The 13,763-nt window shown below is 43.0% G+C and overlaps 2 protein-coding genes across 2 annotated transcripts; both read right to left on the bottom strand.

Moving 5' to 3' along the window:
• Positions 1-499: 499 nt before the first annotated feature.
• p4ha3 (prolyl 4-hydroxylase, alpha polypeptide III) lies at positions 500-11,729 on the bottom strand. The gene is made up of 13 exons (XM_014163104.2): positions 11,181-11,729; positions 10,530-10,684; positions 10,151-10,380; positions 8,323-8,472; positions 8,124-8,175; positions 7,498-7,661; positions 6,994-7,170; positions 5,119-5,183; positions 4,505-4,664; positions 3,959-4,021; positions 3,558-3,626; positions 2,629-2,725; positions 500-1,993 (listed from the first exon to the last, which is right to left on the bottom strand). The coding sequence occupies exons 1-13, from the start codon at positions 11,369-11,371 to the stop codon at positions 1,923-1,925; spliced, it is 1,644 nt and encodes a 547-aa protein (XP_014018579.1). The 5' UTR covers positions 11,372-11,729; the 3' UTR covers positions 500-1,922.
• A 510-nt stretch (positions 11,730-12,239) lies between these two features.
• On the bottom strand, positions 12,240-13,244 carry or95a1 (odorant receptor, family 95, subfamily A, member 1). The gene has a single exon (XM_014162790.2). It carries the CDS (start codon positions 13,203-13,205, stop codon positions 12,240-12,242), a length of 966 nt encoding a protein of 321 aa, XP_014018265.1. The 5' UTR covers positions 13,206-13,244.
• Positions 13,245-13,763: the final 519 nt, after the last annotated feature.

Genomic DNA, 13,763 nt, shown 5'->3' with positions numbered 1-13,763 from the left:
CAATTTCTATGTCCCACATCAAATCAACCCCTCCCAACTGGGAAATTCTGCATCGACTTAATATTAAGACCCCTTCTCCTTTCCAACTGCGGTCTGGGATTCCAAATGTAGTATTAGTTCACCCAGTACCAGATGTCTCAGAGGGAACACCATTGTCATGCACTCGTTGAACTTCCTTGTTGTCATAGATGCAGTAATAGATAAACCTCTTAGCCAGGGTTTGGGAGGGCTCAACAATTGGACAGTACAGTACACTTAAATACAATAGCACAATACGCATCCTATGCTCACATATTAGACAGCTACATGGAATCAGACTGTACACTGATTTCCATATGACATGCTTGGGCCAGTCAGGAATGAACGCAGTGTACGAGAGGAGAAATTCAATTTCCTCAATGTGCAACGTCAACTATATATAGTCTGTTGAATCTAAGCATAGTAAATATGCTTTTGTGAATGTTCTGTTTTAAGTGCTTAGTAATGAGGCAGACATAGCTTTAACAAAAATATGTATTTATTTTAAAACCATATAAAGATTGAGAATTCCAGAGAATACTCTTTCTTGGTTGGAGAAACTCCAAAGGCACAACCTCCATCCTCCATGCATTTTATCAAGTATGGGCCTCCTGTCAATCCACTCCAGGGGGAACAATCAAGGTCTACTGTTAAGGAATGCAGTTGGGAGCATGTAGCATTCCTGTAGTATATGGCCCCTGTGTTTGTATCGGTGTGTGTGTGTGTCTAAAGGGGAGGAGTGGTAGGGGGTTGTGCACTGGAGGGAATACTTCCTTACATCCCAGCAGGCAGAGATATAGTTCCTGTTGAACCCCTCTCCCTTCCTCAACACTCCCTGTCACTCAAAAGGCAGCAGCACTGACAGAAAAGCCCCTTGGAGCCTACAGCTCCTATAGTAAGTACATTACACTCCTCACCCTCATAGACTAGGTGTGAAAGCTAGCATGCACTCTCTGACCTACATACAGACAAATCTTTTGTCTGGTTGGTATGCAGCTAGACACCCAGGATTTGAGGTCAAAGACTCGATACTAAAGCAGATGCATTCCCACTTTCCAATCATCTGGTTTACAGACCATGACTAATGAATGATGCCACTGAATGGGAGTTAGAAGACTAAACAGGTTTGACTCATATCCATCCCATTAGCTACAAGGAGATGAGCAATAGAGAACACACCAAATGTCATCAAGCCCCTCAGTGAGAGAGACGACGACCTCATCTCCTTTGATTTCCTGAACTGACTGAGCATGAATGGGAAACAGTCACAATAACCCTTTTCCTCTGAATCACAGCACCGCTCTTAACTACATTCTTAAGGTGTGAGATGGTTACAGAAATATAATTCTAAAACGAAATATTCTGATAAAGATCAGTGCTGTGCTAATGAGATCAGTCCATGTGAAGAGTATCCTGCCAGATTCAGTGCATCACTTTTCAAAAGGATGCATTATACGTTTTTTCCCCCCAAACAAACTGACACCGGAGGCAAACAGCCTAGCAGAGTTAACTGAAACCAGCCCAGTGTGTGAGGGTAGAGGCCTCTCTCTCTCTGCTCCAGCAGGGACTGACTGGGGAGTTGGCGCAAGAGGCCGCTCTGCCTTTGGGGCTGATTGCCAAATGCCCCCCTCCACCCCCACCACCTCCTTCCCAAAACCAACTCAGCCCCCCTGCCATTCCAGCCCCCTCCAGCAGTGTCTGTGCTCCTCATTCCCATGGGCCTGAAGCTCCAATCACAGATGCAGGCTGCTCCTTAGTTGCCTTCCCCTCCCCCAGCCGCTAGCGCTCTCTCATGCCCTCTCTCGTTCCCTCCCTCTCTCGCTCTGCCTGCGTGGTGCGCGCGGCTCCATTGTGGAGACTGGCTCTTGTACTCCAAGCGGTCCCAGCAGCTGCTTTCGCTCTTCTCACTCCTCAGGATTGGGGCTACAGCGTCTCTGGAACTCCTGGCCGTACTCATGGATCCATTTGTTAGCCACTGGAACAGGGCATGGACAACAGAGAGTGTGTGTTAGTGGTGTATGTCACACAGTAGTCAAACAAACATAAAATATAATATACAGGTCTGTAAAAAGGAGTCGTTAAATACTCACTGACCCCCTAAAAGTGTTGACAAACATTTGTATATTCAAATGAAATCCCTTGTATAGAGCCATCAATAATGGCAAATGGGGCCCTATTTCCTTGTTATACTCTTAGTTCAAATACATAAACATACAGTAAAAAGGTATATACTGTACTTGCTCCTGTAAATGTCTCTCAGATGCAGCCTCTCACAGTAATGACTAATACCCCTCTCTGTGCGTTTCCTTTAGCCTTGTCACTGACTGTGGGATCCAGGACAGAGTAAAATTATGTAAAATGGAGGCCCACATGTTTAGCATCCCAGAGCAGTGCTCAGTACCTGACTTCCTCTCTATATCATCCCTAACTATCTGTCTAATGCAGTGCAGATGTGGCCCCGGGCTCCTGCTGTGACTTCAGTATGACAGACAGGCTACTGGAATAGACGTAGGATTCTTAGCTTTCCACATCTGACACTGCTCAGTGTGCCTGTATGCTTTTCTATAGGAACTATGTGGTGTTCCCGGTTGTCTCATTAAAGCTTCTTACCCCATTTGTCCCCAACAAGGACAGGGCAGCCAGCATGCAGAGTGTCACCATCTCCTTGACCGTTCCGATGGAGGTTCCACCAGAAGAGGGCAGCATTCTGGAACACGAGAGACAATGGAAATGTGTCACTAAAAAACATAAGAAAGAAACATTTTAAATCGTGCCTGGATTTTGTGTGGGCCACTATCGTGCCTGGAATTTGTTTGGACTTCTCCTCTACTTGACAATCCTAAGACATTGTTCCTCCATAAAAAAATGTATTTTGTTTACTTGCAAGTTAAAATCCCACGTGCATAGCTGTGCTCCAAGTACAACATCTTTGACATGGATATGGGGCAGGAAGTGAAACCATAATAAAATCCAGGTTGAGAGGTTAAAACCTGGTGAGGGCCTGTGTCTTTTCAACAGCAGCTAATTTATTAAACCAAACACTACACTGTGGTTGCGTCCCAAATGGCATCAAATTCCCTATATAATGTACTACTTTTGACCAGGGCCCTGACCAGGGCTCTGATCAAAAGTAGTACACTATAAAGGGAATTGAGTGCCATTTGGGACACAGCCTTTGGCTCCTCTTTTCTCAACATGCCTACTGTCATAAGAACAGTACTTCTCAACAGTACTACTCAAAACATCTTAAGAAATGATGTGAACTTTCTGAGGAAGGAATCTCTTATTATTCTTGATGCCATTTTAACAGAGTGAAGGCTTATGCGCGTACGTGTTCTGGCTTGAAGCAATTTCGATGGGTAAACAGAAGAAGATTAAGTATATGTCCCAAATAGCACCCTATTCCCTATATAGTGCACTACTTTTGACAAACAGCCTGGTAAAAAAAAAAAAAAAGGTAGTGCACTATGTAGGGAATAGGGTGCCATTTGGGACATAGACTAAGTTTAGCCAGCAGCTGACGTGTGCAGTGCATTTACCTCCAGAACAGGAACGCTGAAGTTAGCATGGATGAAGGCTGTGGACCCACCTGCATCCACAGAGCTGAGCTGTGGAGGATGACAACATTCTCACTGAGTTGTGTCTAGTCTAGCCACTGTGTGCACATGTCATAAAAAAGCCATCTGTGCCGGAATACGGAGTGTGGAGTTTGTCCAAAACTTACAAGCAGACATTTTTTTCCATACCGCCTTAACTGGAAGTTTGAAATTGGACTAAAATATATCTCATTGCAATTTTCAATAAGATAATACTGAATTATTGTGCTGATAAATGCAATCTAGCGTACACTATCTCCAAAGATGTTTTTACTGGATTTCCACAAATGAGACGATCATGCACATATAATAAGATAACAAGATAAAACAAATTATTAACTTACGTATATCATGAAGGTTGCCACTCGATTCCCAGCGTTGAGCTTAAAAAGGGGGCTTGATGCTGACTGGTTATATGTAGGAAATAGTAATCATAAATATATCATGTCCTTCCTTACTTTACCGCCAAAGACTATGGTAACGTCTCAAATGGTACCCTATTCCCCTATATAGAGCACTAATTTTGACCAGAGAACTATGGGCCCTGGTCAAAAGTAGTGTACTAGGGCAGTGGTTCCCAAACTGTGGGGCGCGCTCGGCGGGGGGGGGGGGTACCCCTCCCTCAAATAAGTTGTAATAGTAGAATGCACAAGGTGCAATTTTGAAATTGGGTAGTTCATCATCAGTTTTCCTCTTGTCATGTCAGTGTGTCTGAGTGAAAAAGTTTAGGAACCCCTGTACTAGCGAATAGGGTGACGTTTGGGACACTGCCCATCACTCAACACTAACACAGAAAATGAGGGTACACTATTGCATCAAGTGTTGGTTAATGTAGTAAATCTTGGGTTTATTCAAGATCTACTGTTCTAAATGTAGAGAAACCCACTCACCGTTGCATGGTCAAAATGGGGTTCATAGTGTCCTCCAATCCCATAGTTCACCACTTGGAGGTACTCTGCATACGGAGGCTGCACATTGAGACCTGTGAGCAAGGTGATTCTCTGGTCCAGCCTCCCAATGATAGGGTGGGCTGTCTCCTTTAACCATGCACTGAAAAACAAACCACAAACGCTCATAATACAGATAATGTTACTGTCTTGGTTTGAGCTCGACCTGATGCTCTTCTGACAGGTGGTGTCATTCCTTCGTGATGTGCAGTCCTAAACCAATTAGTGCAGATACTCGTCTTGCTACCTGACGTAAGACAATGATGTACACTTCCTCTTCCACTGATACTGTAGGTTCCAGAGGTGTTCAGCCACTTTCCATTCAAAGGTTAAAGTTTATCCCACAGTTAACTATCATACATTACATATAGCTAATAGGCCTGCAAATCATGTGTGCACCATAAAATTAGCCCAAGCATTTTATAGTGTTATACAGTATATTCACTGGTTGTTGTGAGGGTGCATTGATCTGCTTGGTGCTTTATTACTGCTGTAAGTGTTATGAGGAGGAACAGTAAACTATACATTTAATGGTGGCATGTTTCTGATAGTAGTACCTCTTGCTGATGCGATACTCTGCAGTAGCCTGTTCCTCTCCAGATGCCACCACAGATCTCCTTAACTTATGGCACAAAAATAAAGAAAACTGTCAATACTCAATTTTATACAGCAATAACTTTTTAAGATCCAACTGCAGGGCTCTGTCTGACAAGAGAAACATTAATGATGTGAGGATAGAGAACAGAACATCCAAAAGAGCTCAGTAAATAAACATTCTTTTTTGAATATGTCAAAACTCAACAACTGGCAACCGCAGTAATTTTCCAATGAAGCCATGCCTGACGGAAATACTTGACTGGCATTTCTATCTACACTCTCTCTAAATACTTTGGACTAGACAGCTAATACTAAACCATTGGAGCCAAGCATGAACACACAAATGCCATGCTCAGGCAATGATGTATGTGTCTATGTACTCAGGGCAAGGAGTGCTGCACGTGCTCCAGGCTCCAAATGACTAATACTCCAGATGTGACTCCCAAATGGCAGCCTATTCCCTATATAGTTCGCTACTTTTGTAGTGCACTATATAGGGAATAAGATGCTATTTGAGATGCAGGCCAGGCCTGGTTTTAATCAACCCACCAGAGTGCCATCAAATGTTGACATAATAATGGAATAAGTAGAGGGATTTCCATTTGAAGAAGGGGTGGAAAACCCGTTGAACAGTGCCAAAACCTCACACAATCTAGGAGATCATTTGGGTTACAGCATCTCGCCAGAAAAACTGAGTCATCATAAACACTATTAGGATGATAGATCTTTCTATGCTGCTAGCACAGGACAGACACAGTATTATTTTCCATTAGCTATTGAGATGAGAAGTCAGTTTTTACCCATAGCCCTCAGCAATTTGGACCGTCTGAGGCACTCCGCCAAAGATCGGAAGTAATGTATCCTTTATTACTTTAACCTTTGCTTAATGGTTGGAACAATATCAACTATTCCTCCAATGGGTTTTTGAGAGATCCCTAAACCTCTCACTATTGTTCAACTTTTCTTAGATTGGGATCAGTACAAAGTAAAGTCAATTCAGTCAGACGTTCTTCTTGCAAACCAGCGTGATGGACATATTTGCGCTCTTTTTGGCATGTATTATCAGATTGTAAATATTTGTTAATATTCTCAAAATTGCAACCAGGTCACAGAACTGAGACTGAGCCTTTCTAAAACCCTTGGTAGATTAAGTATTTGAGATCACAAACATGCAAGAATAGAAAGATTACTATATGATAAAAATCCTATCATAGCCTGCCAATGTAATCTAAGGTGTAACTATTACTCAGGTGAAAAACTAGCACCTCAGTTCAGTGGCAGTCTAAGCGGCCAGACCACAAGGAAAAAAAGATGGCCGATGGGAAATTTCCAGAAATAACCGTTATCCCAGCAGAGCCAAAACGAACACTGTTCGATGTGTAGAGTCACTCTCCTGCACAATCTTTACTGGAGTCATAAAATAGGCCATTGACATGTAATACATTTAATAATCCTTCAGATGTGCAAAAACGAATCATGACACAGGGGGTCTCTTTTATCAGTTATGTTATTTAAAAGACAGTCCTCATTTTCAATGGACTTTGAATGTGGTAATCTCAATCAATGTTATGACAATGGAATCTGGGGCCATATGTATCAAGCGTCTCAGAGTTGGATGGCTGATTTAGGTCAGTTTTGCCTTTTAGATCACAATGAATAAGACTGGATGGGGAGGACTGGATCCTAGATCAGCACTTCTTATCCGAGGCGTTTACATTTACATTTAAGTCATTTAGCAGACGCTCTTATCCAGAGCGACTTACAAATACATACTGTGCCTGATAGGCCTTTTCTGAGTAAAAGGGTTGATACCATGGCAGTAGATAGACACTCACCCCTGTCTGGGCGAGGTCCCTGATGCTCTCTGCCTCTGAGTCAGTGATGAAGCTGTGGTAGAGGACCACGTAAGGCTGCAGGCTCAGCATCTCACGTCTGATTGGCTGCAGTAGCAACCCAGGACTGTCATTGTTGAAATAGTCACAGAACAGCCGGGGGTTTTCATAATGCGTTGGCTGTGAGGAGAGAATGGCATCTGAAGTCCATTACTGGAGCCCAAACATGGAAAGAAAGCAGTATTTTCTTTTCATCCTCAAAACTTGTATTTTAAAACTCTTTTCGCTTTCTGTGAGCTCCAGACTGTAGCCAAGTCTCTGCACATTATTTGAAAACCACAACTGTTTTCCTCATATGGTGGTTCATATGGTGTCATACATTAAGAAGGACAGTATGATTTCTGTTGCTGTTTGGAGCATTTCTAAAAGTTAGCAAATGTATCACTCAATTGCTACCGCATATAGCCGGGTGGGTGGACAAGATTATAATATCATAGATGAGTATACCTGAGTGCCCTGTGTCCGACATAGTCTCTCATAGGTGTTCCTTGTCCGTAGATAGGTGGTGTTGGGCCTCTTCAATCCAGTGTCAGTGCTTAGTAAAGGTGGACTGTCAACTAGCAGTCGCTCATACTTCTGTACATTCTTTAAAACTCTCCCGTTCATGGGATCTTCAGGAAGGGAATCATGTAAATACCATCAATGTGATACCATGAGTTTGGACAAACAAATCACAGCGTCCAGTTGGTCAAATATAAACAAGCAAGCATGTTTTCCTGGTCACGTTACAGGAAATGTATTTACTTTTATTAAAAGAGGCCTGAATTGTTAGGTCCAGGTCCACGTCTGCATTATCCACAGTAAGTACCGTATGGGGAAATAGGCTGATATACAAAGAAGGCTGCCTCTATATACCGTGGGACAGTAGTGGGATGTTTTTTTATGGAGTGGGGCAGTCCCAATCATTTCATATTTTTATGTTTATTGGACAGGATAAAGAGAAAGGAAGGAGTAGTGGGTCGGAGTAAAACCCATGCTCGCAACGGTGTATGTGTGATCCAGAGACAGCTGTTTAGACCGCTGGACCACCCCAGGCCACAGTATAGTGGAATGTTTTAAGTGAACAGGCTTACCATGGTTCAACAACTCCTGAGAGAGACTCAGTGCATAGGAAATGTTTCCTGTCTGAAACAAAACAAAAAAGTTACATTTGGTCAACAAAATGCTAAAAGAATCACATCTTCTCTCAATTAAATTTTTTTTTCAACCAATAGGTCTATCTATTTTGAAAAGAGTCAGAATAACTTGTATTTCTATGTGCAAAATAGACACCTTGAAGTGAGAAAAGGCCAGGTGATCCAGAGCATCTTCCAGAGTTCCCTCATTCTCTGGGCTCCATTCCCCTCCTGCCCCTCGGAACAGACGCACTGACTCCTCCAGCCACTGCACTGAGTGGTAGTAGTCCTCCAGCTCATAGGCAACCTGCAATACAACAACAGGATGTTAGCATTAGAAAACAACAGAAAGATTTTATAATGAGAAATTGAGACATTGTTTTCCTGAACAGTCATATACACATACTTGGAAATGTTTATCTGTAATCAAAACTTATGTTGGAAGGAAAGAGTAAACACCTTTTAAAGCATTGTAAATATCATTCTCTCGCATCTAGAGCTGAAGAGAAGAGAGCCACGTAAAGTACATGTAGCACTATGATTGTTGATGGTGGCTGCGGCTTTGTACGCGCCCCGGAAATGTGAGAAATAAAGCTAACCCTTAGCTTACCCTGCTGGTTTTAACGACTGGGTTTTAGCCACCATAAAAGCGCAGTTGTAGAACTGTTACTGTATGCTGACTCACAACACCCCAAACCGAGCATCTGTTTACACATGATCACAGTCAGATAATCTTGGTGTTAACAAAAGTGTAGCAAACGCCCCTACTCCACATTCTTAGACTTCCCTAAACAGAGATTATGTATTTTCCACACTGTCTCTCCCACACAGTGCCCCTTGTGCACTGCCACTGTACATAAACAATAGGATCCATTGTGAAGTGACTCATCATGAGGAAGACTTTTCCGTGTCCCAAATGTTACCCTATTCTCTTTATATTGCACTACTTTTGACCAGGACATATAGGAATCTGGTCAAATGTAGTGCAGTAAATAGGGAATAATCTGCCATATGGGATGCACATCATGCACCCTTTTTAAATTTGTCTGAGAGAACACACCGGTCTTGTCTCTCTATATGAATCCCCCTGACACACAGGAAGAGGACTTTACTCCATCTCTAACCACAGAATATGACAGGCTCAGAACAAAACAGTGTTTTATGGTCTTCTGCTAATGCTAATCAGGGAAGCCAGATCTCACAGCACCATCTACCCAGCAGGTTAGCACTCCTCCTGTTACATGCCCTCCTCCTCTCCATGACTCCAACAGCACATCTCCAGTTGACACTTTATAGAGTGCAATGTGAGCAGGGATTACCTTTTGGTCACACCCCATAGTGAGCAGATGCCAAAAGGAAATGAAGCAAAATGAAGCCATAAAGGCTACGTCCCTTTTCTCCACCCTTTTCCAGAAGTGTGTACTTGCACAATCCCCATCATTAAAAACATGGTATAGGATGAACTTTAATGTCCTCAAGGTGAAAATGGTCTTGAACACACAAAAAAAAAAACACTGTACATGACACAATCAACATAATACATACATTGTATGTATTATGTATTACGTTGTGACATTGCATACTAAACGTTGTGACAGCGTAGAAGAATAAACCCATACTATTACAGACAGAAGCAACAATGCTAGGACCAATATGTACAGACAATAGTCTAAAGATATCTCCCCCCCCCCCTCCCATCCTTATCATACACACTCCTCATATAGCCACATACTGTACATAATACATATTGCACATTCCCTTATTCAGTCAGTGGAGTACTATTACAGTTCAGGTATGATGGACATGGGAATGAATGAGCGCTTATACCAGTTCATTTTACACATGGGATTTGTGTAATCTTTGGCTGGAGGGAGATTCCATCATTGTTAGATCCACGCGAGACAGTGTGCAAGTGCACACTTCAGGAGAAGGGTGGAGAATCAGGCAGAGCCAAAGATTAAATGGGTGAGTTATTGGTGGCTTACCTTCCCAACCAGGAAGCAATCATCCCCAGAAAGAGGAACAGATACTGTGGGACTGTAGATGTCAATGGGGTTGCCGTCAGTGATCCTCTGGAAGTGACCTCTCACAAGTCCCCCCACTTGAAGGGCATACACATCCTGCAGCCTCATCAGCCCCTTGGCAGCCCCCTGAAGGTCCTCCAGTTTGGGCAAGCTGCCCTCCTTCTCCACCTCCTTGTAACCAGACCTGAAGGCTGAAACACAACAAAGGGGAATGAGTGGGAGTGATGTAATGATAGGACACAAGAAGCGGGGGATGAAGCTTTGACAAACTTAGGTCCCAGGTGATGTCAGTTGTAAGGACCAGATGTGTTTTTTAAAGAGAGTCATAAAGGGAAACAACCTTGGGTGTTCTCTTGTGCTTCATCACTGTAGATCAGATTCAGCCACTCGGACTGCAAGCGCTTGATAAGAGTGAACGCCACCAAGGGGTTTGCCATAGCAGCTGATGGTCCACTGTACACCTCACTGTGCAAGTCTGACACCTTTGCATAAAACCTGCAGAAAGAATCTATAAGTATTACACGTTTAGAGAGAATATATCCCCTTAAGGTGACATCATGATAGGGGAGACAACCATGCAATGATATATGCATGAGGCTTTCCATGGAAATTCTTCTCCTAAACTAGTATAGAACTCATCTTGAGTTTATGATAGGCTTTAGAACGAACTTAACATTAGTAAATGAGTCATTATAAATGTTAAGTTTATTCTAAAGTTACCTACACGGATGGAGGCGATTCATCGATGACATATGTTCCGCAAGGAATACAACGCCTTAAGTAAGACGATAACAGTAGCCTATCATGAAATTGTATGGAAAAAAATATAATAAAGGACACATAGCCCAAACTTACAAACAATTATTTATCTTTATTTGTTCTCTGTCTCCCTCTAAAACCACCCACTCAAAAGCCTTAATAATTAAGCCTAAAATATAAGTGGTAGTCTATCAAGCGTGCATCATGACAACATTCCCTGTCTGTTACTCACCTTTTGATGTCTTCAAGTCTCTCCGATTCGTGTTCGATGTAAGTTTCTAAATGATCAATAAGTTGTCTTTCAACATTGATGGCTTGTTTTACGTTCAATAATGACGTATACATCTCACCAAAAGATAACGGCATCAAAATTACACTGATTATAACACAGGCTGAGTAAATGGATTTGAAATAATATAGCATTTTGCGCGCGTATGATCCCCTCAACTATGTTTAAAATGTTGCCTATGCTTGTGCTAGATATTTGTCAACTCTAATCTACAATGGTTCTTGCTGTAAATGTATGCAGTGTAGCGCAGTTTCTTGTTTGAAACCACTCAAGGCTGCCCTACGGGAAAGCTGCGCTTGGTCCTGCAGTTCTGTGTGAATCTCTGCAATGTTCTTTCTCAACAGCGCGCCGGTCACACCTGAGACATCAGCTTTCACCACTTCACATGATCTGTCATCCGGAGGAATAGTTCAACAATACCAATCTCATATATGAAGTTGTATGATTAATGAACAATCAAATTACATTAGGTAGTTTAGGAAAACTGTATTTACTCAAAATGTATTGCAACAGTTTGCTTTTTGGAATTGTGATGGGTGAATGTGCCCAGTCCCTGCCTTCCAGTTATATAATAGTCTCGTTAAATTGTTTCATAATAACTCTGAATATCAAATCATCTAACCCTTATTGCTTTAGCTATCAGTGTTTTAATTTCGCCAAAGAAACTGAACGTCTTCCTGTGGGCGCACATTCATCCAGTGCGGTGACCCAAGTTGGACCACTTGATAAATGTGGAATTATAGTGACATCTAGCGTACGAGTTTACGATATCTCAAAGTATTTTGAAGCAATCTTCTCTATTCCAAACAAGCCTCTGTGTTTGAAGAAGAATGTACAGTTTTGTTAGATAGTAACCAACGAATCAAATTTTTTAAAAGACACCAGCTTTATAATGACATAATGGTTGTCATCCAGCCAAGGTTTTACTCTTTTAATGAACTAACATATACAGGCTGCTAGACTGTACATTGATTTGACAAGTGGCTCCGCTTCAGGACCAGTTCATTTGACCCTGGGCTTGGTGGCCAGGGCTCTGGGGCTGATCCTGTGTCTGTGTGAGCAGCACAGGACAGCTCCCCTCATGTAGCCCCTTAGGGACTCATCTCTCAGGCCGTAGATGAGCGGGCTGAGGAAGCGTGGCAGTAGAATGAAGCAGAAGTAGTTGAAGAAGGAGATGTGCTCTTGCAGCCAGCCGGCCTGCATACTGATGCGGCTCTCTGTGACCGGGTGGGTGAAGGCGCTCATGCACAGCAGCAGCTGAAAACCATGGAGCAGCACTGTGTGCATGGCCTTGCCCACCGATGCCCGGTCCTGACGCATCTTCCTGGTCTCCAGCAGGATCCTCATGTAGGTGAACATGATGATGGCCGCCACCACAGTGAAGAACAGACCGTTGAGCGACACCTTGAACAGTGTCTGGACGGGGGATGAGTTGAGGACCACGGTTTTGCAGAGCACCGGGGTGGAGAAGACGTTCATGCCAGGCTTAGTCTCTCCCAGAGAGAAGTCCACAATGGGCAGGATGCAGCTGACCAGCCACAGGCTCAGGATGATGACCCAGATGCGGTCAGCGCGCCAGGCAGCCGGGCGCTGCAGAGGGTAGAAGATGGCCACGTAGCGCTCCAGGGACATAGCTGCCAGGATCAGAGGGGTGTTCTGGAAGGTAGAGGTGGAGAAGAAAAGTAGAGGTGCACAGTAGACGATGGCAAACTTCACATTTCCCATGATGAAGAGGAAGAGGAGGACAGAGGAGAGGAGCTGGAGAGTGTCGTTGATCAGCATGTAGGCAAACAGGATGTAGCGGGAGTTGTCCAGGAAATGTCTGTGGGAGGCGAACGTGTGCAGCATGACCACGATGCAGTAGAGGAAGATGCAGAAGAAGGGGATCACCACACACACCTTGATTATCACAGACAGGCTCTTCTGTGAGTTGGTGGCATTGCCTGGAAAGTTGGTCAGATTCTGCATTTTTCAATGTGGCCTGCTTGAGGAATGGTCGATGTCGGCAAATCTGAAATGTTGTGGAAAACAAAGACTTGATATGCACACAGAAAAATGTATGACAATATACATGATCCCAAAGATGAATAAATGTGCAACTAACCTTGTCCTCTGATGGAGAAAGTAAAGGTTTTGGAGGGATGGGTTGTGGATCTTTATACATTTTTCTCCATAACATCACCATGATACAAAACATCTCTGGGAAGAGGCATTTCCTTATTCTAAATGTTTTGACAGTGTCTTGATTTCTCAAGGGATAAATTAATTTCATTCCATTCTCAAAGTGCATTATGTTCATAATTATTGCTCAAGTTTCTCAACAGGGAAAAGGTCTAATAGGTGCTTAACTTTTACTTAGGGAACTCTTCAAATTACCTAATTAGAACAACTAATTAGAAGTAATGATAGTATGGTCTGACTATTTGAGCCATTATGTGGACCATGCAAGAATCAAACCTACAACACTTGCAAGCACCTTGTCCAACCATTAGAGCCATCTTTACTCAGATTAACTGATAAAAAAAA

This window comes from Salmo salar, chromosome ssa20 (genome assembly GCF_905237065.1).
Source record: "Salmo salar chromosome ssa20, Ssal_v3.1, whole genome shotgun sequence".
In the NCBI taxonomy this organism is placed as follows: Eukaryota; Metazoa; Chordata; class Actinopteri; order Salmoniformes; family Salmonidae; genus Salmo; species Salmo salar.
This window is presented reverse-complemented; position numbering and strand designations above follow the sequence as displayed.